Source organism: Oncorhynchus clarkii, chromosome 16 (genome assembly GCF_045791955.1).
Source record: "Oncorhynchus clarkii lewisi isolate Uvic-CL-2024 chromosome 16, UVic_Ocla_1.0, whole genome shotgun sequence".
Lineage (NCBI taxonomy): Eukaryota > Metazoa > Chordata > Actinopteri > Salmoniformes > Salmonidae > Oncorhynchus > Oncorhynchus clarkii.
Genome location: NC_092162.1, coordinates 17,474,703 through 17,502,039, shown reverse-complemented (window position 1 = coordinate 17,502,039; position 27,337 = coordinate 17,474,703). Strand labels below are relative to the sequence as shown.

Here is a 27,337-nt window from a genome sequence, read left to right as displayed (position 1 = left end):
GTGTTAATAAAGTATATTTTATGATTGAGTATAATTAAATTATAATCAAGCTATACTTAATATCAACATGTCTAATATACAGTACAATGGGTATGTGGGTATTATTCAGTTTATAATTTTGAGGTTGTCTTTTTTTAATTTTATTTTTTACTTTGGTTTGAGATTCAATTTAAACAGTTGTGATTATGAAATGTTAATTCATGAATAAAACACAGTAAAAGACAATTAAAGCCACCTTTTAATAAATTAAACATTTTTTTGTCCTTCAATGTTTTCTGCTAATCGAGTATTTATTACATTAGAATAAAGCGAAGACAATATTTAAAAATCTCAATTTAGTACAATATTTTGCATTTCTCTACTGCATTCCTGGATCATCAGAATCTATTCATCCTTTACAGCCTCCTCGGACCTATTGAGTTAATCACTGATTTATGCACCTTTACGATAATTTAAGGACCGGCCATTTCACAGACTGAAGGCAAGGTGCCCTACCCCGGAGACAAACAGTCCACATTAAACACAAACGAACATGTTTCACTATCCAACTGTTGGATGGAGAATTTGACCTTTCAAGTCTACCCCATCTTTATCCTCTTTGAGCTTTTTAAGTCGAGACGGGACGACGCTTCCCATTCACAACTTAATTCTAATAAAAGGATGGCAATGAATCATGGGTTATGGATTGTTTCTAGAAGATTTCTATTGGCAGGAGTTTGTTTTGTTTATTGTAAGGAGATGTACACCAGGAGGCCGTCCCGAGGAGTCTACACCACGTACAGACAGAATGATCTATATCTCTCAACTCACTAGCAGTCATGTTAATGCAGGTCACAGTGCCAGACAGTGTCACATACAAAATCATGTAGCACAAGATAGAGTAAATCATTTCTGCACATTTTCCAAACATTTGATCAAATCAATGTTTTTCATTTGCTCTTGCAATACTGAACACTTTATAAATAAAACGTTAATTCACATCTCATTTTAATTGCACTTAAATAACAACGAATGTTCCACCTCTTAACAAACAACTGTAATAATGAAGTCCCCATTTTCATTCATTTAAACTGCTTAAGGGTAAAAATAAACTTTTCAGGAAGAGACTCATGTTAGCAATATATTTCTACAGTGTCCAGCATAAGATCAACTCTACATAAGAAAGCGTCTATAGCTAGACTTTTTAAATTCCAGTTGATTTCCTTTCCCCTTTTGTAGTACATGAAGTCAGTCCAATGACCTTTATTGTGCTGTGGTATTATTGCATTATGATGGTGTCACAGCAAAGTCACATTATGCTAAGCTCTGTTTAGGGAAGGTGTCTTTCTGTTTGCGAACATATTTCATTTACAAGAGTTCTGCAATACCACAGATCTGATTGTCTTCTCCATCCTATTGCTCCAGTTTTATGTCAGAGAATCACTGATTTCTTCCGCCTTCCAATAGGAAAACCAGCTTCTCTGTTTGTTTGTAGAAAGGCAGTTTAGCCTGACACAAAATGGCAGAATTTCCCTTTGAAAGTTGGCATCTGTACAATTAATGAATTAATAATATAAAAACACCGTGAGGAGGTAAACAAAATGAACATCCAGTATATGTAAGTAGGATAAAAAATGTTTTTTTTTAAAAATATCTTACATTAAGTATATTCAATCATAGCCAGTAGGGCTGACTGTAGACACACAGACCCATTGTCTTTTTTAAAACTCAAAAGTGGATTTGTTTTGGTCACCTTCCAGTGTGAGTGAGTGACTGTGTTTGTGAGTCATGTTTTCATGGCTGGCCTGTCACTTAATAAGGCCATGTGTCCTCTGTGTACGATATACCGTAATCATAAGTGCAATAAATAATGAGGCCTTGCCTTGATTATATCCCTGTCATTTCTTATGGCCTCGCAATTGGAGCACACACACCCAGCAATATGTGGTTTTAGACCACCAGTATCCCAGGGTCCTCTGAGTAGGAGGCTGCCTGTCACACCCAGAGTCACCCCCAGAGACTTCCTCTATCGCGCTCTCCTCTCTCTATAGATCTGCCAGGAAGCTGCGTCTTTGTCACGACATGATGAACCTAAAGTAAAAACCAAAAACCATATACCCTGCTGGTAATGATTTCCGTTGTGTGTTGTCTGACTGGCTCACGTTTTAATTCATCGCCTTTGTAGTTGCCTCAGATTGTCTGTGAGATATGCTGATTTCCATTGTGTTGTGCGTCTTTGGATTGGCTGCTAAGGCTGTGTTGTTCTAAATGACAGACCTGATGTAGGCGACAGTAGGTCACAGGAAGAGTTGCCCGTCAGCCTTGATACTGATTAGCCTTGACCCTTCAGGTCATGTGCTTGCTAAGCTCCCCTCCCCTCTAACACCTGACGCTGGCCTCTGCTCTCGCCTGCGCGCTCGCCATCAGCCTGCAGTTCTTCTCTGCTGTCACAAGGGGGAGTTCCAAACTCCTCAGACAGAGGATGAGACAGAAATTATTCCGTTTTGTTATTAGCATACAACCAGTCGTGTCTGCGTCTCAGTACATTGGTTCATGTGACTGCGAGCATATACTAAAAGTGGAGCTGGAGAATAGTATGTGTGTGTGTGAGAGAGAGCGTGTGTCTTTGTGTGAGCATGTGTGTGTGAAAGAGAGTGTGTGTCTGTGTGTGAGTGTGATGGGGGAAGACTGGACAGTCCCTGCAGGGGTCTGTCAGCAGGTGTGCAGACGTCTTATTTTTGAATCCCCAAACGTTAAAAAGACTTAAGTCAAAGGTCTGTGTGTCTGTATGTTTCTAGGGCAGTGTCTGTGGACCCAGTCATATTGCCTTTGCACTTTGGCCCTCGCACACATTAACAGTCATGTTCAAAGTGTTCCTGCCTGACCTTAGGAGGTCCTTGTCCTCAAACACGTAACCAAAACACAACCTTAGAGAAGCCTCCCTTTTGGGCTGTCGAGAGGTCCAGTCTGTCTGTATGTGTCAAAATGGCTGAGGTGCCATTTACCTGGCCCATCTGTGATGTTGGCGTTCTGTGGCCAATGGAGCTTCAGTCCAGCGCCATTACATGACTTCATGGGACAGGCAGAGAGACACGGCCATGTGGGAGATACCAAAGCACAAAGAGGACAGGAGGGGGACACTAGGAGAGGGTATTTACGTGGTGGGTGGGGCGGCTTCAGTGGGTATAAAAGCCATAGTAGCCGGCATCACTACTGCAGTCCTTTTCACAGACCTCCACGCTGCGGGTGGGCGGCGAGTTCTCCGTGCTGGAAGCGTAGGGTGACACTCGTCGCTTCTTGCCCTCTGCCCCGCCCTCGAACAGGCCGGAGTCAGCCGAGTCCACCGATTTGACCGAGGGGGGTTCCAGCCAGGGATCCTCTCCCCCCACCCCCGCCTCCTTGGGCTTGTCCTGCAGTGAAGGTGGGGGGCGGAGTGGCTCCAGGAGGGACGGGGGGTGGAGCCTGGGGTGACCTGGAGAGGTAGAGGACACAGGCCTGAACCAGCCTAGACTGGGGCCGACTTTACTGGAACAGGGATGGTTGAGGTACTGAGGGGAGGGCCGGCCGGTGCTCCAGGCTGCCGAGGAGGCTCCTGAGACGGATACGCTGGCCGTGGCGAACGGGCTGTCCTCGTAGTAGCTCAGCGTGTGGTGGGCCGACGTCTGCAGGGGGAAGGGCTTGTAGAAGCTGTTGCTGGAGAAGTCACCCTCATAGGAGTTAAAGTCCAGCCGGTTGGAGGTGACACTCTGCTGGGGGGAGCGGTACCAGCGGCTGTGGGGGCTGGCTGAGGGGTCTTTGGTCTGATGGCCCATGGCTGCCAAGTGCTCCCGGCTGTAGAAGCGGTTCTGGGGCAGGGGGTTCATGTACTGGTCCATCAGGTACCCCTGGGTATAGCAGGTACCTGCCAAAAGCTGCTGGCCCTCGGTGGGAGAGGGGGTGACGCGGTCCGAGTCAGGTGGTGCGTACAGCCTAGGCAGGGGAACGGGGAGGAACGGGGGAGGGGGCGCAACACAAGAAGACGTGTTACTTCCTGGCAAAACATGTGTCACATCAAATGTCTTTCACACCTCCTCATATCAACACATCTTTGTGAGATAGAAATACATTGGCCTATTAGGGTTAGCAATTGTATATTTATTAGTTGGAGATATCCAGTGTTGATATGGTAGGACTGAGTACGTGTGTGAGCACTGTGCCTCAGCGTCCGCTTGTACAGACATAGAGCTGGTTTCAAACGTCAAACGCTCTCATTCAAGACTACAGATGTTTTTGAGGGGTTTTGTTTTCTCTTTATTCATTTGGTTATTTTCTGGCATACTCACGCGTCATAATTGTCCCGGAAACCTTTCGCAAAGGGGTTATGGTCTATTTTTAGCTGGGTGATCTGTGTAAGAAATAGCAGGAGACAGGATGGGAGAGTGGGCAAGGATAGGACAGACAGATCGTTAAGGAGAGAGAGTGTGAGAGCTTAGGCACATAGGAAAAAGAGGGGGAGAGAGAGTGGGAGAGAGAGTGGGAGAGAGAGGGGGAGAGAGAGTGGGAGAGAGAGGGGGAGAGAGAGTGGGAGAGAGAGTGGGAGAGAGAGGGGGAGAGAGAGCGGGAGAGAGAGTGGGAGAGAGAGGGGGAGAGAGGGGGAGAGAGAGAGATCACTGACTGCATGAAATTACTAATGAGGGTTACACAGTTTATTTTCTTATCGTGGGAAAGTCTTCTTGTTTGGCACTTCAGTGTGAGTACACTTCTATTCCTAATTACGTTATAAACGTCTATGGCAGTGGTCACCAACCTTTTCTGAGTCAAGATCACTTTCTGAGTCAAAATGCATGCCGAGATCTACCACTCTGATTTTTTGTTAACATGACTTAAAAAAAAATTAAGCCTATGCAACATTAACCAATTAAAGACAGTACTGTACCAGTGAGGTATGTGCAGCAAGCAATAGGCCCAATACATTATCCCCGCATACTGGCTTTGCTTGAATTGACCTGCCAATGAATTGTTGTTCGGGACATGTAAAAATATATATATTTCAAAATTTGAGGTAGGCTATATGATCACACCGGTAATAGATCCATTGTTGTATTACTGGGCTGATGGTGCCTGCATCTGATGGTCAGTCTCAGAGGAGGGAGAGAGCAACATCTCTCAACATCCCTCCGCTCTCCCTTTCCTCCACTGACACTGACCAAAAAGGGACACTGTCTTCCAGCTGATGGCGAAATTCGAGTCACATCACATTGCTTCTGCCTCATGCACAAATTCAGGTTGTTACTCCTATGAACAGAGAAATGTTCCTTGATATTAAAAAAGACCCAAGCCGCTATAGATACACTTTCCTACTCATTCATTACTGCTGCACTGCTTGTTGTAGAGCTGAGTGGAAATAGGAAGAACACACATTTTATGGGTGAATAAAGTGTTGAATACAAAGTGTTGACAGTGCTGAGTAAGAACTTAAACATGAACTCACTCATAAAAACAGCAGCTCTTTGCTGTATTCGTTGACAGTCTCTCTCTAGTCATGGTTTTAAACGTTTTGAAATCTCACAGTATCAACTTTTTTTTATTTTTTTTATTTTTTTACCTCACATAACATGGCAACAGTTTGCCTACCCGGGCGCAGGGCAGCTGAATTGACTGCACCTACCACCAACAACCCAATAATAATTTTAAAAAAAATAGGAACACAAGGCCTTATTGTTTTTTTTTTTACAGAAATATTTGGCGATCGACTAGAAATGCCTTGGAGATCGACAAGTCGATCGCGATCGACCGGTTGGTGACCCCTGGTCTATGGTTTGCTAAGGAAAAGGGCTAGTCAAATGAGCTGTTGAGGTCAGGCGAGGTGACTCACGTCTGCATTCTGATAGGCTGTGACGGCGATGAATTGGGTCTCTGGGAAGACGAAGGTCTGGGCCTTGGCGGTGAGGAAGAGGTCCTCAGAACCATCCTCCTTCACTTCGACGATGTGCAACCGTGGCTGGTATTTATGAAGTGACTGCAGAACGATCATCTAAGAGGGAAAAAGCACCGGAGAGTTAGTCCTAGAAGGGCATTAACGACCATGAAAAAAAACAATGAAAAGTACCACCAATGGAAAATCTCATTTGGATTTGATGACATCTTTAAATGAGTTTCTGAGGCATATCTGCCCCACGTTACCTGGCCCACGTTGTTGGCACTGCCCTTGTTGTTGGTGAGCTTGAGCTTGCCAAACGATACCTCCTGCCTCATCCAGTGAGCCCCTGTGTTGGGAGAGTCTGGGTGCATATACATCCTGTTCCCTATTGGAAAGAATTAGAAACAACGTTAATGAAGCTCTCGTGAAGCCCTTTACAAGTCTACATTAATGCTTTGCAAATCGTTTACAAGCAAATGCCATACTAAACAATCACAGCTCCTGTTAACATGAGCAAAACGACCTACTAACATGTTACTAAAGAATCATAGCCACCACAACAATGTTACCACGGCTACCACGGCACTGTAATTAGTCAGGAGCCACACAGCCACAATACATGTTAGTGTATGACACAGGTTGACCTATTTCAATGACTGCAGTGCTGTACGGCGGGTTGAAATTGTCATCGTTCACAAAACAATGTAGCTGCCTTAGGTTGAGTCTCTTGGTGATTTCACTCACACTGGGTAAATTGAAACGAATGGAGTAGAGTGAGAGGGATGATTAGCCACTGAGGAAAAGACTGAATCCATGTTCCATTCAATCGATAAGCATGGTTATAAATGCTAAGGTCACGTTGATGATCTAACTCTCAATGCTACTCTGGAGGGATCCTTTGGTTTCACTCATTGTACCATTGTATGTCATTGATTGGAGCAGTATTGATGACAGAGAGTGTGGTGTGGCAATATATATTTAAGATATTTTAACATTTAAGTCATGTAGCAGATGCTCTTATCCAAAGCAACCTACAATAGCAATTTGGGTTAAGTGCCTTGCTCAAGGGCAGATTTTTCACCTAGTCTGTTCAGGGATTAGAACCAGCGACCTTTCGGGTTACTGGTCCAACGTTGGCCGAAACGTTCTCAACCGCTAGGTAATCATACCTGGCATGTTACCCTCTGCTTTGCCACACTGGACCCACTTTCCTCCCTGGTACCTCCAGTGGTGCTGGTCGGATAGGACCACGTCCACATACACATTGTAGTGGGCTGACGGGTCCAGAACGCTGATGTTGAAACTCAGGAAGGGGAACATCCTCCTAGAGTAGAAGAGAGGAGAAAAAGGTCATCAGAAGATGAGAGAAGAGGTAGATAGATATAGTTGATTAAAATACACTGAGACTGTAGTGTTTTCTTATAGAGCCAGATTGAATTTAAGTAACACAAAAATGATGCGGTATTGCTCTTTATAAAAGCTGTATTATGAGTGGTGTTATTGTTTTACTACCATTATTCCAATGTGGAAATATACACACAATTGAAGTAAAAATATATGAATGCAATTAACATTTCCTGACTTGACAGCTTTACAACACTACCATCACAATGTCAAAATCTACTTTTAGCTACACATTGTACTGCAATCGGAAGCAATCCTAAGGCATCTTTGTCAGAAACAACAGCGAGCCAAGATAAAGAGGGGACTTCTGGGTGTACATTTCCGAAGGTGTAGTGTGCTGTTTTTTTTGGGTGCGGTTAGAGGGCTGAGGGGCAGAGTGGGGTGGGGGGGTATGAGTGTAGTGGAGGTAAAAATGTAATATGACCGTTAATAAAAGATGGACCAGAAAGCAGCGTCTGATTGCTGCAGCTTTACTTTGGTGAACAGATTTTGAGCACCGGGGCCGTGAAGTTAACGGGGAGGTCAGCCTGTCCCCAGGCAATACAGTAGGAGAATGCTGGCTTTGGCCAAACACACACACACATATATATTGTACAGTACACACACACACACACACGTGTACGGGAGCACGTACACAACACAACCACAGGATTGCTTTCTGCTGAGTGGATTCTCCCGAATACATTATATAACCCCTTGCCCTCAGGCGCCCTGCCATATATACTATATATACACCTATCAGTTTACACTGGGTTGTATATGCCTTCATTATGATACTGCAGGTTGCTGCTGTATGTGGCGCTAAATCCTCGTGGCACGCTTGACATTTGGTCCGTTGTTTTTACACTCCGTAGTACCTGAGGCTACAGCGCTGCCAATACAATACATTTGTTGAGATAGTGTGCTTCAGTGACGGATAGATACTTGATCAGATAAGGCTTTGACCATTCATTTGCGGTGGTTCTAAGTTCTAGAAGCTGCGCTAAAAAAACACTTCCTTTACAGATACTCTCATCGCCACCAACCAGCCAACTCAGGAAATGACTATTATTATCCATTGCAGTCCATTTGGAGACAGGCTTTAAAATGTAGCATGAGCTAGAAACAGCATAGAGCAATGCAACCTGACAACCTGCTCAGTGTGTCAATGTGTTTGTACTGTGTCCCTATCCAAATAAAATAAACTATGGCGAGAAAAATAATGCAATTTCGCAACAAAATTAATAATTAATACAGCATGCGCTGACATTTCAGAGGGTTAAATGTTGGTCTCTTTAAGCCATGGTAAAGTATTTAGTCCTACAATACTATAGCAGAGATTGAGGGAGAGAGATGCTCTGCCTCTTTACATTGACAGTCCCGTCTGCCTCGGTATGATAGAAGGGGCCTTACCTTTTCCACTTGGTGTGAGCCTATAAATTCAGCTCATTTAAATTCAGTCTATTCCACCCTCAAGCTGTTTCAGCATTAAGCAGTGTAAAACAAGTGAGGTGTATAAAGAGATATTTGTTTTTGGGGGAAACTGTGTGTGTGTGTATGTGTGTGTGTGTGTGCGTGTGTGTGTGTGTGTGTGTGTGTGTGTGTGTGTGTGTGTGTGTGTGTGGACAGAGGGCATTCACTCTGGAGGGTAACTCCTACACCATTGGGGGGGGGGGGGGGTGTATGTATGTGCGTGTGTGTATATGTGTGTGTGTGTGTATCTCACAGATTTCAGTGCCACAGTCATTTAGTCAAGTCAACCTGTACTCTGCTGATACAAAACAGAGTTTTCTCTTCAATGACCACGTTTCCATCCACAGTTTTTTTTGCGAGAAAAGTACACAAATAAATCACGACAGCTCTGATTTAAAAAAAAAAAAAAAGCATTTTTAGGTTCGACATGGTTATTGGAGAAATGGCGGAGGAAACGCCTTTAAGAGCAAATATTGATATAAATATTGATATAACAACCATCAAATCGAAGTAAACTTGGAGTCACGTGATGATGTGTAGTGTGGTCCTCCCACTACAACTCGGGGAAACAATGCAGTTTACAGATGAAATACATGATGATTAACTTCACACAGGGTGGTGAAAGTGCACAACATTAGATTTTTATTTGGTCCATGAAAACTTAAGTGAAAATGTCAATTTTGTGTACACTACGTCATCACGTACTGATTTTCATCTGTGACAAGTCAGTTTGGTGGAAACCACTGGTGGGTAAATGAGCATATTTTATTTATGCGGATCTGGGAATATTCACATGAAAATCTGCTGCCCATTGGATGAAAACCTAGCAATTGTTATAGAATACGTTTTGTTTGCGTTTGTTCTGCATGCTTCTGTGACAAGATGGAAGCGGTTGTCATATACTGTGTCTGTAGGAGATAATGTGCTAACTGATTTCATTGACAAAACTCACAAGACCTTACACACATCATATACCCTTTGTACAAAATCTAATTAGGTGATGCCATATTATCCTTCCACAGTAAACCCCTACACTGTTGGATAGCAGTCTGGCTACGTGCATTATGGGCAGCCTAGTGCAACAATCAATCACAGTTCTTGGTGAAATCCAAGTATTGTGGCAGCTCCTTAGCTGCTAACGAATAACAGGTGATAGGTTTCTCCATCCAGGTCTGTGTTTAAAGGTCCAGTGCAGTCAAAATTATGTTTTTCCTGTGTTTTGTATTGTATTGTACAACAGCTGATGAAACTAACATTGTAAAAGTGTGAACATGTTTTATCAGTATTATTTCCTGATAGTTGCTGGTTGAAAATACAACCTATACAGGCCCTTCTAATCAGCAGATTTGCATGGGCGGGAGTTTCGGCTTTCGCGTCAATTGATTTATAGAGAGATTTGCAAACCTCTCTGCCATTGACAGCTAATTTTCAGTTTTTCCCTCCCCCACTCAGACCACTCTCAGACAGTCCTAGCTAAATTCATACTTTAGAAATAGTTGTTTTCTTAATGGAAATCTATTACAGTATAGCACTTAATTGTTACACAGAAATTATTTGATATTGGAAAAAAAAACAGCTGCATTGGGCATTTAATATAAGTGAAAACAGAAACTGGCGGCAGGCTGTTTGAGTCATGAGCAGAACCCCACTAACCCTGCGCCATGAGATTAACAGAAAACAAGAACACTGAAAGTTGACATTTTCCTTCACTTGTATTATCAGACTTATTTAAACTGAGGCCTTTTATCAGAAATCAGAACTTGTCGAGGGGAAACCATCGACGGAGCCTCAGACATGTGGAGGAGGTTTCGGGGTTTTCGTTATTGAGAGGGCAGGCTGAGGTCTGGAAACTTCTCTGGCAGAGGTTGAATGGCAGAGAGGCTGACTGAGATGGGACAACGACAGAATGGCCTAGCCATGCCATGATTCAATGTCCAGTGACTCCTGCACTAGTGTCTAGGACTGTAGGTGAAACCTGTCTGGTATGACAGGGCCTGTGGTGGTAAAGGCAGTGTCCATTCTGAGTAAATCCTCATATTTACGTCATATGTAGTCATAGCTGTACCTGTAGTACTTGCCAGACTGCCACTCATTTAAAATGTGGGTGAAGTTAACAAACAAAATGTCAATGACAAAAATGGGATTGTCGTTGAAATGGGGTAGAGAGAAAGAGAGAGCACACAGTCAAGGAAAAACGGGGTAGAGGGAAAGAGAGAGAAAGAAGGAGAGAGAAAAAGGAGGGGTTGTCCTGGGGATGTGAAGCAGACGCTGGAGAGTGACTGGATATTCACCGGGGAGAAGACTTTGATGCCTGAGCGCACCCACTGATTCAACAGGACAGGAGTTCAGGTCCAGTTTGTGTCACCACACAAGTACACTTGATCAACTCTGATGAAAACATGCCAGTCTACAGCTGCTGCTGGACACAAGCAGAGTTTCACACTATTTATAGGCATCTATTCTCTGTCCACTGTATCAATGTGCAGTATAGATAACCTCTCTGTACATAGAAAACAGTACAGGTGCAACAATTGGAATATATAGTCAGATGATGTTATTTGATACACATTGAAGATATGATTGATGATACAGGATACTGTTGGCATTGGATGAATCAGTAAAGCATTTATTGGCTGCACAGTAATTCAAATGCACTGAATATATGCAAACATATTATTGCTGCAAGCATGAACCTCAAATCAAACCCACTGGGACAAAAACTGGTTGAATCAACGTTGTTGCCACGTCATTTCAACCGTAAATATGTATGTGACGATGTTGAATCAATGTGGAGAACTAATTGGATTTGCAAAAAGTCATCAACATAAGGGCATTTCGTCTTTTTTCCCCCCACTTTTAACCTAAATCCAATGACATGGTGATTTGTTTTGTTGATTTCACGTTGAATTCATGTTAGTTGACAACTCAACCAAATGTAAATGAAAAACTAAATGTTGAACTGACGTGTGTGCCTAGAGGGACGGTTTTTATGAGTGGACGCCACCATGCTGTACATGCTCCATATTCTCTACATCCGTGAAGAACCTAAACATCAGAGCATACAGGAAGTACTTGGGTTAGTTCTTTCTGAAGAGTCTGCATTAGAGGTTTCTGCAAGACATTGCATCCTCTATCTATGCACTCACCAACAGCTGTACAGGATGTGACAAGTCATTTAAAAATCCTAAGACACCAAAACCTTGAAATAGTCCTACTTCTGCTTCACGAGAGAGAGAGCGAGAGGGGAGGGAGAGGGAGAGGAGGGGGGGGGGCGTTTATCCTTTGCCAAGATAATACATCCATATCAAGAAGCTGATTAAGCAGCATGATCATTACACAGGTGCACTTTGTGCTGGGGACAATAAAAGACCAATCAAAAATGTGCAGTTTGTCACACAATGCCACAAAACACAACTTTTTTGAGGGAGTGTGCAATTGGCATGCTGACTGCAGGAATGTCCAACAGAGCTGTTGCCAGAGATTGTAATGCTAATTTCTCTACCAAGAGCCGCCTCCAACATCATTTTAGAGAATTTGGCAGTACGGGGTGCTGAGGATTATTTGTAATAAAGCCATTTTGTCCGGAAAAACAAATTCTGATTGGCTGGGCCTGGCTCCCCAGTGGGTGTCCTGGCTCCTAAGGGGTGGGCCTACCCATGGCTGTGCCCCTGCCCAGTCATGTGAAATCCATAGATAAGGGCCTAATGAATTTATTTCAATTGACTGATTTCCTTCTATGAACTGTAACCCAGTAAAATCTTTGAAATTGTTGCATGTTGCGTTTATATTTTTGTTTAGTAGATGCATTACTCAAACACAGACTAGGTTGCACTTGATGTTTACAACCACTAATTGCTTTCTCTACAAATGCTAATGTGCATTTTTATTCAATGCCAGTTACAGCTACAGTAAATAAAACAGCCATCTGACACTTTCCGCTACACTTTCTGCTACAGTTTCAAAAGCCAACTCCATGTACTGGAGCAGTAGAAATGATAATACAAACAATGGATTTATATAGTACTTTTATAGGACCAAAGATGCTTAAAACCAATCAACAAACAAACTCTGCTTCATCCTTCACCCTCATACTCTACTTCAGACATGTTCATTATTAGTTTCTAGATAGTTTATACATGGGTAATAAACAGTTATAACACAATGGTTTAATTCAATTGTGATTGATTGATCCTAAATATATATATTTTTTGAACGTTGAAATGTTTTTTGTAACATAGTAAGTGAGAAATATACCCTTGATGTGTTTCTCACAACATTAACAAGATTCAATGAACCAGAAACAGACTCTGAGCAGGTAACCATGATTCCTGTGTCTCAAGTTAGCTCAAAACTCATCCTCTGAAGGAGGCTGTCTACACTGTAAGAACGCACTCAATCATATCTCCTTCTAAGAACACATCAATGCTAAAGATCAATAACAGTTCGAAACAGAATTGAACATTAAAGATTTAAACAATGTAAACATCCAGAAGGCACACAACAACATAATGGTTGTCTTTTTCTTTACAAGACGCCTTCTTTTACAAGAGATGTTTCTGAAACGTTAACAATGGCTGAACGCAGTTGTCGCTAAAAAAATATGCATGTCCTGGTCAAATTCGAAATCACGTATAACCATCATCTGACATCGTCTCCTTAGTTATGTTGCTATCAGCAATCTTAGTGCACGGCAGACCACTATCAAAATATACAAACCTCTCATCAACAGATAAGGTTTCATTGAGGTTACTATTGCCACTGCCATGAGTCAAACAGAGATTCAGTGGTGGAGGAGATGGATGGGCCAAGCCAATGTTAAACAAATTGGTCTTGTTTTAGAGGAAAACTTGAAAAGAAGAGGAGAACTAGGGCCCCTGGCACAGGCATAGGGATTGCTGCACATTTCAAAGGCCAGACTTGTTCTTCTGAGGGAATGGGATCCTCACTCGCTGTACTCTTACTGTATCCGAGAAGAGGTGAGGGTGAAGAAGGAAAAAAAACACACCTTGCCTTCCAAGCTTGAACATCAAAGGTGCCTTGCACCACTGTTCTGTGTATGGCCATCTGAAGCCTGGCTGGTGCTCGGTCTGCAATTCACCCCCCCCCACCTCTCTCTCTCTCTCTCTCTCTCTCTCTCCCTCCCTCTCGGCTTTACAGAAGTTCCATTGGAACCCGTACCCCAAGAGCTCGAAGACTTTTCTTTCACTAGCAGTGGAAAATTCCATCATGAGAAGAGTTTTTGTTTATAACATGCAGTATTTCAATTCAATATGCCTCTAAATATTACTATCGTGTGTGCTATGTTGGTGAGTGCCTGTGTGTGTGTGTGTGTGTGTGTGTGTGTGTGTGTGTGTGTGTGTGTGTGTGTGTGAAGGGGGGGGGGGGGGGGGGGGGGCATTATGTGTATTTTAAGAGATGTATTAATTACTTTAATTACATGAGCTGGGATGACCATGACCAGACTGTCATTTTCCACAGGGTTATGTGCCAGAAGATGTTATGTCAAAAACTGACACACACACACACACACACACACACTGCCTGCCCCACAAATAATTCATTTGGTCCTAAATGAATTTTTGATACATGGCCATACATTTCCAAAGTCCCAGAGGACAGTGCAAGAATACAGCAAGGATTAAAATGCGCCAGTGTCCAGGACTTCTTGAAGTCGCGAACAAGACCGTCACACAAAAATTCACAAATGCATACATAAGATGCGCAGATGTAGTCCTAAGGCCAGGTCTTAGAATTCGCTTATACTTGAAGAGCTCTCTGCAGCAGAACTTTCTCTGTGACAGGAGAATACAATGTAATGGACAGACTGGAAAGAAGTGGAATTTTTGACTCTCATAGATGTTCATTTCATTTTTAAGAAAGAGCGAGAGATGACACAGTGACACAGTTTAGCCTATAAAGGGTGAACATAAGTAACTGGACAAATTCTGGGTATACAACATGTGAATATGAAAAGTAGCCTATGAAAATACTGTACATGTTTTTTTTTTTTTAAAGTATACTTTTCATTGATCAATGCTGTTTTGTGCACGCTGTTGTGATGGATGTACATATATTTTAGAATAATCACATTTTTATGACAAACACAGGTAGCCTAATAACACATTTATGACACAATTGTTTGTATCTTAAAAATATTCATCCAAATGATGTATTTACATAATTGTAAAAGCTCCATGTTGGTAGTAAATACAGTGGTAACTGGAAGGGCAAGCATGTAATTCATTTAAAATACCAATGTCCTATTATATGACAGCGCACTTGGTCTTTTGACAGATCAGAATCACGAGAAACTGATGGCCTGAAACATTATGTCAGACGGATGTGTCGCATATTAGTAAATTAATCATCATCGACATGACTGGATCTTAATGCTCGGTGACCTATGCGACAGTGCCTCCAGCAATGTCTTCCCCTTGTGTTCGTTGCTGGGTGGGTTGGGAGCCAGTGGCTTATGCCACCGTCGTGATACCCTCTGCATGCACTTCAGGGGGTCAGGCTGAAGTGTCATTATGTTTTCCAGCAAACAATATTTCTCTGATATTGTGGTTAGTATTTATGCTCGTCATCATAACACATTGGACTCAAACCGACGCATGAGAACATGGATTGCTTGGCCTATTATTTTCATGATTAGTTACACAAGTTAAATCAATGACGATATAACGGTAAAATAAAATGTAAATACGCAAAGGAAAACTATAAAAATATGATGTGAGAAGCTCTTAATGCTGGAGTTAGTTTATTTGAAGTTTAGCCTAAATATCATGCAGTTTTCATCTTAGGAAAATTGCTCTATAGATTTTCAGCGAGTTTAACACTCATTTCATATCTAATAAATATTTTTGGAGCACTTTGTTAGTCTGTGTAGCGTATCGATACCCTCAAACCCTGTCTGGATTAATTCGTATTGGCCTAATTCATTTTTGCGCGTGACAGACTCGGCTTTGGCAGTTTGGCACAAATTGAAACTTCATAATAAGGCCATCATTAGCAAATACCTTGTTTAGGAATGATTTCGAGGATAACAAGAGCAAGGCAGTAAAGGAACTTTCCCCTCACCAATGATTTGCCCACGAGCGCTCATACCTGTCCTTGGCACCTGTCAACAACGTTCAGCGCGCGCCTACATACCTATGGTACAAATCGTGCTACTTTGTCATTTTGTGGCTAAATAAGATGTAGGCTTATAAATAGGCAATAAGTTTCCCTCTGACGGAATTTGCATTTCTACTCACCGCCCCTGTTTCGTTATGATCATTTCGGTTTGGTATTTGTGGAACTTCGCCCACAGAGGATAGTTGTTGAGGAGAGCCTGCGTCTTTCCGCACACCTGTAGCCCAGGTAATGGGTAGAGTGGCGCGCGATAGTACCCATGTTGAACGGGTGCGGGATAACTCTCCGCAGAGGCAGGGTAAACTTCTTTGCTAGTTGTCGAGAAACCTTCGCTTCCCGTTGGTAAATAAGTCTGTCCCGTTCCGTTTCTAGTCGGCGACCTGACACTGCTGAAATGGCAGCTATTGTGGGGAGTTGGTGAGTAAAACCTCCCGGGTTGCGCTCCGAATCCGGCCACAGTTTGGTCTGCGTGGTACGGCAGTGCCGATCCGTCCTGTCCGTTTTGAATTGAGTCTTGGTAATATAATCTGGTGTCCTGAATTCCCATTTTAAAATCCACGGAATTCTTGCTGCGTTGAAGGTGATTGTTGATATCGGTGTCTTTTCCGAAAGTTTGCGTATCAGTCCCATTCAACATACTGAGGTAAAGATTGCCACCTATGCCGCCCATTTGCAGCCCCAGTCTCAGTGTATGTGCAATGTCATAGGTTCACGGTGCCCCTGTTTCACGTCCAGTGAATTGAAAGCGCGTTTACGGATTTTGAGATAAATGCACAAACTGAAACATTTCGTCCACCTACCGATGTTTTTTTCCTCACTCGAGCTAAGTACAATTGACTAAAGTTCCTATACCAATAAATCTATCGACTTCTGGAAAACGCACCTTACATTTAAATATTCCAACAAATTGGCAATCATTTAAAATAGCCTACTATTTATTAAAATAAACTGGCTAATTATTTTATCTTTGGTCTTCGATTGTCTTATCTTCTTTTTACAAGAGTCCCTACCAGTATCTCCAACACATGCCCAGGTTCATAAACTATGATATATACATTTTGCGACTGGTAATTGGTTGGAGGTGGGTTTGATGTCGAAGCTAGACGTGATAGGTTTCCATTTCGCAAGAACCCTCCCTGTTCCCTGAGGACTTGCTCATGCGCATATTCTAACTAGGCAGACAAGGAGATAAACAATTTGAACACTTTCTGAAGTGGTTATGAGTGCAACAGTTTCTCACATTACTTCAGGTCGTGAACACATTTTAGGAAATATAAATAATAACGTGCACGAATCGGTTACTGGAATTGCATGTTATCAAAACATATTCATTATTTTATTTCAGTGGCAGGCATATGAAAGTAGGCAATGAAAATACTATATTCAAAATGATAATGATAATAACAACATTAACAATATTATTATGATTACTTAGTAGTAAACTACTACAATGCTACTATAGGCCTAATATCCTAACGATAAAGTATAGCATACTTGGAATACAGCATACGGAGAAATTAGACAGATAATAAACATATATACAATGTAGAAAATATTAAGAACACCTTCCTAATATTGAGTTGAAGCCCACCCTCCCTTTTTTTGCCCTCGGAACATCCTCAATTCGTGGGGGCATGTGAAAGCATTCCACAAGGATGCTGGCTCATGTTGACTCCAATGCTTCTCACGGTTGTGTCAAGTTGGCTGGATGAACTTGGTGGACCATTCTCGATACACACAGGAAACTGTTTAGCGTGAAAAAAAACCCCAGCAGAGTTTGCTTTAAGTGTATTTAACAAGTGACATCAATAAGGGATCATAGCTTTCACATGGATTCACCTGGTCAGTGTATGTCATGGAAAGAGCAGGTGTTCCTAATGCTTTGAACACTCAGTGTAGGTTTATTGCTAATCAGATGTAAATGATTCATATAGCTTGATAAAACTAACTGTTGTGATCCTATTATTTGATAGCCTATTCTCTAATTTTGACCCACAATCTGTTGCCCTTTTGGTTTAAAAACAAACAAACAAACAAAAACAAGTTAATGGTTAGTCTTTCGTTTTATTCATAACCTTTTGATTGTACAAGATTAAAATGTGTGGCCTTTGTATTTCCATAATTCAAATGTTGTAATAACAAGCGTTTACAGCGTGCACAGGCGTGCGCAATACGTCCAGGATCACACTGACACCAGACTCTATGATCAATATTTTCTCAACTGTCTCTGAGTTGATCCATTTTCTTACCAACATACAACATTCCGATTAAACACAATTTTTGTCAGCATTTTAGTCATCATCGCGAGGGAGGGAGAATTCATACAAGCTTCCGCACACCCACAAGGTTTTGATTTCATGTAGAAAAAGTGCCTATTAGGGTAACAAAACGAGTGTGAAGGAGTCAACGTAAACGATTCCGTTTCAGAGTTTTGAATGTCGAATAAAATTACATTTCCAATACGATAGTGCATTACTATTTACTCAGTCATGTTTTTTAAATCTTGCAAATAAGGGCTCGTGGAGGAATATATTTGCAGTAATCTAATACCAGTCATTGTCACCCATCATTATGTGATTAATTGAAATGAACCTGCACATGATCAGTTGTTGATTGCTTAAAACGGGAAATGTCAAATTTGAATTCTATCTCTGACTTTTAAATCTTTAACAGTTTCCTTTTTGAACCTAAATTGGTAAAATCTGTGATATTTTCTGTAAAATGGGCCACATAAACACATTGATTTCACAAGGAATCAAGTAAATATCATACCTTAGTTGATTCCATAAAGAGTTATTTCTAATAATTCTGTGAAAACAATGTGATATCACTGCTACAGTAACAGTGTAGAATACTGTACTAGAAAAGTGTAGAAGATGAAATAGAGCCGTAATTGACTGAAATTGTCTGTGACTGACTCCTCCAGCAACAGACTCAGCACTTAACAACTGTCCCAGTGTGTTCCGAGAACACAGGCACTTGTTTCAATTCTGCTCGGAGAGGAGATCTCTATGATAAACACAGATGAAACAGATAACACACACTCACACAGACACACAGACACACAGACACACAGACACACACACACACACACACACACACACACACACACACACACACACACACACACACACACACACACACACACACACACACACACACACACACACACACTAATACACAGAATTCCCCCCAGTACAGGTATTACACAGTTCTCCCCCTCCACACTTTCATTGCTCTAATGTCAGCTTCCTGTATCTCTCCTAGTAAGGTGAGCCCACAAGGACATACCATTGAAGTCATCGATGTTGACACGAATGGCAAGAGGGCCACAGTTTGAGAGACACGGCGGCCAGGCCACCCAGGCAAGTTAGTGCCCCAGTTAGTGCCCCAACCTGCTGCAAGTTAGTGCCCCAGGACATTACCTCAGCTTCTCTTTTCTCCTCCAACCATTACAAACAGGCCACGTCTAAGATCTCAACTTATCCACCGGTGTTGAATACCGAGCAAACATCACCAACATAATTGGTACTAACCTCACATTTTATGTTGAACAAATGATTCATTTTTGAACTATTAAAAATAAGAAGCTACTCACTATATTTAGGTCAAAATGCAGTACAAAGTAGCCTTTGAAATGGCAATCGAAGAAGCTCGAATGGACCTTCAGCCTTTTAAGACTTCCGTAGACTGACAGATTTAGAAGTGCTAAACTTCTGAACAATTTGCACATCGTTGAGGAGTCAGTTGGTTAACCCAGGTCTTTATCAATATTGTCATCTAGCGCCTTGACTATATAGTGATACATTTCTGTGAAAAGTGTCACATATCTCACGCCGGACATTAGCAGCCTCTAAAGATATATACGTGGAGGGTTACATCATCATAAAATTCTTAAATAGTTATACTCTACACTTGGTCGTCACCCATCAAATGTATAGTAGTATAGGCCCACAGTGTTGACACTGAATTAGAACTAGAACCCAAGACACATCAATGACATTTACAATGGGTGGCAGGTAGCCTAGCGGTTAAGAGCATTGGGCCAGTAATCGAAAGGTCGCTGGTTTGAATCCCAGAGCTGACGCGGTGAACAATCTGTTGATGTGCCCTTGAGCAAGGCACTTAACCCTAATTGCGTCTGTAAGTCACTCTGGATAAGAGTGTGTGCTAAATGTAACAACTTGTTGACAACAGTAGGGTCCTTATGCCTTCAGGTGGACACCATTAATTCAATCTGTAGCAACTGGCCCCCCACTGAACCCTGATCAGGCATTATGGTGCTTAGACGGGGGAATCACAACAGGGTACATGACAAACTGTACTGCATCATTGTTGGTTGACAACACGCTTTTCCAACTAGTTTATGTGTGGTAAACCGAAACGTGCTTAGACCATTATGTTCCAAAATTCAGGCAAAATATCATAGAAATGTTATCCACGTGTCCCCTGTCGACTTTACCCACTGAGAGCATGACCTCTAGTCATTAATACCAGTGCCTTGACATTTCACCAATGTGGGTAGACCTCCCAAGCTTGACCCACATGGATCTCAAATCAATTAATAAACTGCAGCCTGTATAAATCCCAATGTGGATTTATGGCGTACCACATTTGAAGTTGGTTTCCTAGTTCCTGCACAACACTTCATGAGAATGGAGGATCTATCAGTCATTACACCACCTGACACATGCATCACTGCGAAATATGAAACATTTGAATCTTTGTTTAACATTAAATGGATCACAATTGCAGGGTTATGTCAATTGGCATAAGTCTTATGAATATTGCTATAATCTGTCACTACATGTTATGACAGGTGTCACATACTCTTCTGACTATGTTATATCAAATGCATTGGGGCGTGTTTCATGGCAGCTGTGAGAATGTGATGAAGTCTGGCTTTGTGTTTGGGTGTGTTGGTGCTGCTGAGGCGGTGAGGTGCAGGTGTTTTGGGGAGCTGTGAAGGCAGAAGCGAGGCGCTCCTAGTAATCGGCGTGCAAATGGTTCTGATTAGAAGGACTTAACGGCAGCACACGCTTCCCAACCGGCTCTTGGAGAACCACCTTCTGTTCAGGTTTGCAGAGGGGCCCTAATTAACGCAACATATGTTAATTAAAATCTCCACGCGGAGTGTGAAAGGAAACTTCAGGAGGCATCACCTACAAAGGCTGTGAAAACAGAGGGAGGCCAAATTAAGTGGGGAAGGGGGTAGAAGGAGAGGGAGAAGGAGCGAGAGACTGCAAGAAGTGAGAGAGGAGAAGATAGCACTTAGTGCTTGGTGGAATTCACACCTGATATCGCATGAACTCTTGGAGATGTGCAAATGTATTCCACTGCAACCCTAGAAACAAACAAGCTGCCACTTCCTTAGTTTATAATGAGATGGTAATCAATGCTGGGTGGGTTCCTAGCTCAATAATAGAGCTCCAGCCATGGCCGGGCAATGCCGGCCCCACAGCTGTAAACAGACGACTGTGACCCGAAGCTCCAGATGATTCTTGGACATTGAATAACAAAAGCTTTCCATGCATCCTTGACACAGTATTCAGAATAGAGGTTGTCTATATGGCACGGCTTAATGGGTATTTACAAGCACACTGTATTGATTGGACTTGAAAAAACATTTTGGAAAGACCTAATTCAAGAATTCACACATGCTGGTAGGCCCAGGAAAGAAATCCAACTAAAGAAATGCGAAGGCCGTGTTCTTTTAACATGTGATTTCACAGAGAAAAGTGGGAGTTAACATGGTCTTTTGATAGAATTGTTATGGAGCGGCCCTTTGACATTTGCATTCAGAGAGAGCTTGCGTAAGATGAGGGCAGTGTTGAGATGGCTAGGGGGACAGTGCACATTCTCTGGTCAGCCCATGAACCCTGGCTCACCCCCAATAAACACCCATAGTGTGTGTAAGCCCCAGGCGTTCTCAAACACCCACAGTGGCCCTCACACACTCAGACTCCAGACGTGACCTTTCGGCCTGGAAATGTTAACTGTGGAGCAAACTGTTCAGAGATCAGTCACAAAGACCTCTGTGGTTGCCGTGGACACTCAGCAGACTCAGCTGTAGTAACAGTCAAGCTAAATCAGTCGACGTAAGGCCTCAGGCACACCAATAGTGTTTGCTGGCCGAGTGTACTTTGTACCTCTGAACGTAATTTGTGAACGTTTTACATGTAGAATCGCGTCAAAAATGTAGGCAGTCGGCAGTCACTGTGCGTGAGCCTTTAGATAAAACACATAATCTGTAAATATATGGCTCAATCCAATTTATGAGTGCTAAAGCATGAAGGCATGAGCACCACATCGTACATTTCTTTCAAATGAGGTTTGAATGTTTGGAAAGAGTGCTACAAGAAAAAGTGGGGCCACATTAAATCAGGTGGTGGGCCAAAAATGGCTCCTGGACCACATTTTTAAGACCCATGGTAAAGACAGATAGTCTGAATGCCTCTTTCTCAAACAGTGGATCTCACTCAATGTCATGGAGGTGTCAGTATTTTCTCCTCTCCCGAGGGCTTGCTTGCAAGATTGACTGGGACACCATGATCTAGAGCTTTATTACTCCCTAAAAAAGTGATACACCTGTGGAATAAGCAGGACTACGTGATCCACAGGACTTTTATGCAGGATCAGAAACTTTAAGTTGTAAGATGAGCAAGCCTTGTTTCTAAATGCTAAGGAATTGTATCTCACCTTGAGGGGCTAGAGTGTTTTACACCAGGAACTGAGCATGGGGAACTTATAGGGAACTGAGCATGATGCATCCCAGGCCCTCAACTCCATCCATGGGAGGTCCTGAACATGGACATGCCACACAGCCATCTTTATGCTCCTCAGACAGGACAGTGCCTGTGGTTTGATAGGATGGGGCAGCTGTGCACTCTGTCGCATTCCTCTGGCTTGCTTCACTGGCATAGAGTGACCCCCACTTCTCCAAACACTACCAACACTACCATGAGTCTCAGTCTTCCCTCATAGGGACTATGCATCTCACTCTGCCTGCACCCCCCCCCCCCCTCCCCCCCAATGCACAGACAGACGGACCCCCCACTACAGCCCCAGTCCACCCAGCAGGGCCAACTGACTGCATGAAGAAGTCATTGCCCCTGTCATGTCCACTTTGACCCCCAAGTACAGGCCTGGGGACTGCCATGCCAACACTCATCTGTAACTGATCTATGGAAAACTGTATAACACTAAATCTGGAATGATAGCAAACTAAATAGGGGTACTTAAGTTGCCCCCAAATATATAATGAAATCCTGACTGAAGTGTAGCTGTGGATGTGTAGCTTTTGGCCACTGGCCCAGAAAATGTACTTGGCATCATGTCAAGCCACAGCTTTGTTAGTGGTCTGACATGAATAAATCAAACTGAGAGCCCGTTTATCTACACTTTTATGCAGAAGTCAAACAAAGCTAGGTGAAGAGGATCCGGCGGTCTAAATCTGTAAGGGTGAGAAGCAGAGAGATGGTGGAAGAGAGACGCGTTGTTAAATGAAGACATGAGAGTGTCAAGGGAGTGTTATTGAAGTAATAAGGCCCAAGGGGGTGTGGTATATGGCCAATATACCACGGCTAATGGCTGTTCTTATGCATGGCGCAATGCAGAGTGCCTGAACACAGTCCTTAGCCGTGGTATTTTGGCCTTATATCACAAACCCCAGAGGTTACTTATTGCTATTATAAACAGGTTGCTAATGTAATTAGGGCAGTAAAAATAAATGTTTTGTCATACCTGTGGTATACGGTCCGATATACCACAGCTGTCAGCCAATCAGCATTCAGGGCTCGAACTACCCAGTTTATAATGAAGCGTAAGGGCCAGATTATAATTGATGGAGGCGACACACTGAAACAAAAAACACTGAAACAAAAATAATGATGCATGGACATGCCACACAGCCATCTTTATGCTCCTCAGACAGCACAGTGCAACTTTGGGACTCTGACCAGAGTTGATGTCATGTTGTTCATTGAATCATTCAGTGGTAGAGGTTTAAATGTTTCCAATACATGTCCAGATCACAGTATTGCCCCTGCCCTATTGCCTGCACAATGGCTCTTAGCACAGCCACTGTACAGTGCCTTGCGAAAGTATTCGGCCCCCTTGAACTTTGCAACCTTTTGCCATATTTCAGGCTTCAAACATAAAGATATAAAACTGTATTTTTTTGTGAAGAATCAACAACAAGTGGGACACAATCATGAAGTGGAACGACATTTATTGGATATTTCAAACTTTTTTAACAAATCAAAAACTGAAAAATTGGGCGTGCAAAATTATTCAGCCCCTTTACTTTCAGTGCAGCAAACTCTCTCCAGAAGTTCAGTGAGGATCTCTGAATGATCCAATGTTGACCTAAATGACTAATGATGATAAATACAATCCACCTGTGTGTAATCAAGTCTCCGTATAAATGCACCTGCACTGTGATAGTCTCAGAGGTCCGTTAAAAGCGCAGAGAGCATCATGAAGAACAAGGAACACACCAGGCAGGTCCGAGATACTGTTGTGAAGAAGTTTAAAGCCGGATTTGGATACAAAAATATTTCCCAAGCTTTAAACATCCCAAGGAGCACTGTGCAAGCGATAATATTGAAATGGAAGGAGTATCAGACCACTGCAAATCTACCAAGACCTGGCCGTCCCTCTAAACTTTCAGCTCATACAAGGAGAAGACTGATCAGAGATGCAGCCAAGAGGCCCATGATCACTCTGGATGAACTGCAGAGATCTACAGCTGAGGTGGGAGACTCTGTCCATAGGACAACAATCAGTCGTATATTGCACAAATCTGGCCTTTATGGAAGAGTGGCAAGAAGAAAGCCATTTCTTAAAGATATCCATAAAAAGTGTCGTTTAAAGTTTGCCACAAGCCACCTGGGAGACACACCAAACGTGGAAGAAGGTGCTCTGGTCAGATGAAACCAAAATGGAACTTTTTGGCAACAATGCAAAACGTTATGTTTGGCGTAAAAGCAACACAGCTGAACACACCATCCCCACTGTCAAACGTGGTGGTGGCAGCATCATGGTTTGGGCCTGCTTTTCTTCAGCAGGGACAGGGAAGATGGTTAAAATTGATGGGAAGATGGATGGAGCCAAATACAGGACCATTCTGGAAGAAAACCTGATGGAGTCTGCAAAAGACCTGAGACTGGGACGGAGATTTGTCTTCCAACAAGACAATGATCCAAAACATAAAGCAAAATCTACAATGGAATGGTTCAAAAATAAACATATCCAGGTGTTAGAATGGCCAAGTCAAAGTCCAGACCTGAATCCAATCGAGAATCTGTGGAAAGAACTGAAAACTGCGGTTCACAAATGCTCTCCATCCAACCTCACTGAGCTCGAGCTGTTTTGCAAGGAGGAATGGGAAAAATTGTCAGTCTCTCGATGTGCAAAACTGATAGAGACATACCCCAAGCGACTTACAGCTGTAATCGCAGCAAAAGGTGGCGCTACAAAGTATTAACTTAAGGGGGCTGAATAATTTTGCACGCCCAATTTTTCAGTTTTTGATTTGTTAAAAAAGTTTGAAATATCTAATAAATGTCGTTCCACTTCATGATTGTGTCCCACTTGTTGTTGATTCTTCACAAAAAAATACAGTTTTATATCTTTATGTTTGAAGCCTGAAATGTGGCAAAAGGTCGCAAAGTTCAAGGGGGCCGAATACTTTCGCAAGGCACTGTATTTGGAGGACGAAGAGCTGAGTGAACCACACATCTCCTGTGCCCCTTTACACTAAGTTCAGGCGGTGTATCTCTCCCAGAGTTCTCCAGCAGCCTCCAGTGTTGGGTTGGCTCTCCCCTCTCCGCTCCCCTCCGTTCACCCAGGGCAACAAGAGTTTGCTAAGAAAGGCCAGGCGCGTTAGCCACTTAGCTTGATTCTACGTATTTCAGTAAGTTCACAGCTAGTTCAAGACAGCTTGGATTAGAGAGAAAAGAGGACACAACAAGGTTAACTGATTTTGAAGACGCAAAAAGCGAGCAGAGTCAATGAGATGAGCCACTAATTTCACTGCATCCTCATCACATAGTCAGTCTCAGTGGTGGTGCCGACGAAACAGACTTAATGAAATTACATTCGTACTTACAAAGTAATACAGTATGTTTGCCCAATATTGACAAGCAGGCAGAGGCTAGCGCCAAGCTGGAAGTCTGACTCTATTTTAATTGCTATGGGATATACACTACACTGCAGCTGCCATTTTGAATAGATCTAATGCCTAATTATCGTGTCATAAATCCCAGTGGACAAGGTGTCAGATGCTGTCAGTTCAGATGGAGAATTTGGAGGGCTCTATGTCCCCCCCCTCCCCTTCTAGACAAAGGCGCTGTCTGTCTGTTCACTCAATAATTCATTGAGCCCTCATGTTCAACGCTTTCAGACACCTCACATCCTTTTTTGTCCTTCCAGCCTCAACATTTGATTTGCCCCCTCATCCATCCATCCATCCATCCCTTCACATGTCCCCACACTCACAAACTGATTGATGATTCATTGATTGTCGATTGATGTAGATTATGCTACATCGCATAATGCCACGACGATCAATGATATAGTGGATGTCATGGCGATAAGGCAGAAGACATATTTCGAGCGAGGGACTCATTTAAGCAAAGAACGTAGTTAAGGAAGGAAATGCATGCGGAACCAAAGTCATTTTAATGACATTTCACAGCATAACATTTGACATAATTAGGTTTAAATGGTTAAAAATACCTATTTTTTTTCTGATTGATCTCAACCCGGTTTGGATATCGTTAACCAGCAATCCTCCCTTCCCCTCTCCCTCTCTTAACCCTCTCCCTCTTTCCCTCTCTCCTTACCCATACATTCATGGTGACACATTTGGCACATGGTCTTGGCCCTGCCACCCTCTCTCTCCCATTCGGGCCAGTTCAAACGGCCCTGCCACAAGCCTGCCAGTGCCTGGTGTATTTAGTCCTGGGCCAGGAAGGATCACTGTGGGAAACAGCCTGGGAGAGCCAAGCTCTGAGTGGCGCATGAAGGATCACTATGGGAAACAGCCTGGGAGAGCCATGCTCTGAGCGGCGCAGGAAGGATCACTGTGGGAAAACAGCCTGGGAGAGCCATGCTCTGAGCGGCGCAGGAAGGATCACTGTGGGAAAACAGCCTGGGAGAGCCATGCTCTGAGTGGCGCAGGAAGGATCACTGTGGGAAAACAGCCTGGGAGAGCCATGCTCTGAGCGGCGCAGGAAGGATCACTGTGGGAAAACAGCCTGGGAAAGCCATGCTCTGAGGGGAGCAGGAAGGGGGACCAGAGACTATATCCTGCGATAATACTGCCTCTGGATGCGCTCCTGCTCTGCTCTTTTTCCTCTCCTCTTGTGGTGCTGGTGGGTCACACAGGGCCTCACTCTGGGTCTGCTGGCAGCCCTGGCTGGCAGACTGGGGAGTGACTGGGTGACTGAGGATACAAATGAGACG

General features: G+C 43.0%; 1 protein-coding gene across 1 annotated transcript; it reads right to left on the bottom strand.

Moving 5' to 3' along the window:
- Positions 1-227: 227 nt before the first annotated feature.
- LOC139368062 (eomesodermin-like) lies at positions 228-16,914 on the bottom strand. The gene is made up of 6 exons (XM_071106600.1): positions 15,991-16,914; positions 7,048-7,202; positions 6,142-6,263; positions 5,834-5,992; positions 4,302-4,363; positions 228-3,948 (listed from the first exon to the last, which is right to left on the bottom strand). Exons 1-6 carry the CDS (start codon positions 16,536-16,538, stop codon positions 3,156-3,158), a joined length of 1,839 nt encoding a protein of 612 aa, XP_070962701.1. The 5' UTR covers positions 16,539-16,914; the 3' UTR covers positions 228-3,155.
- Between the last annotated feature and the right edge of the window lie 10,423 nt (positions 16,915-27,337).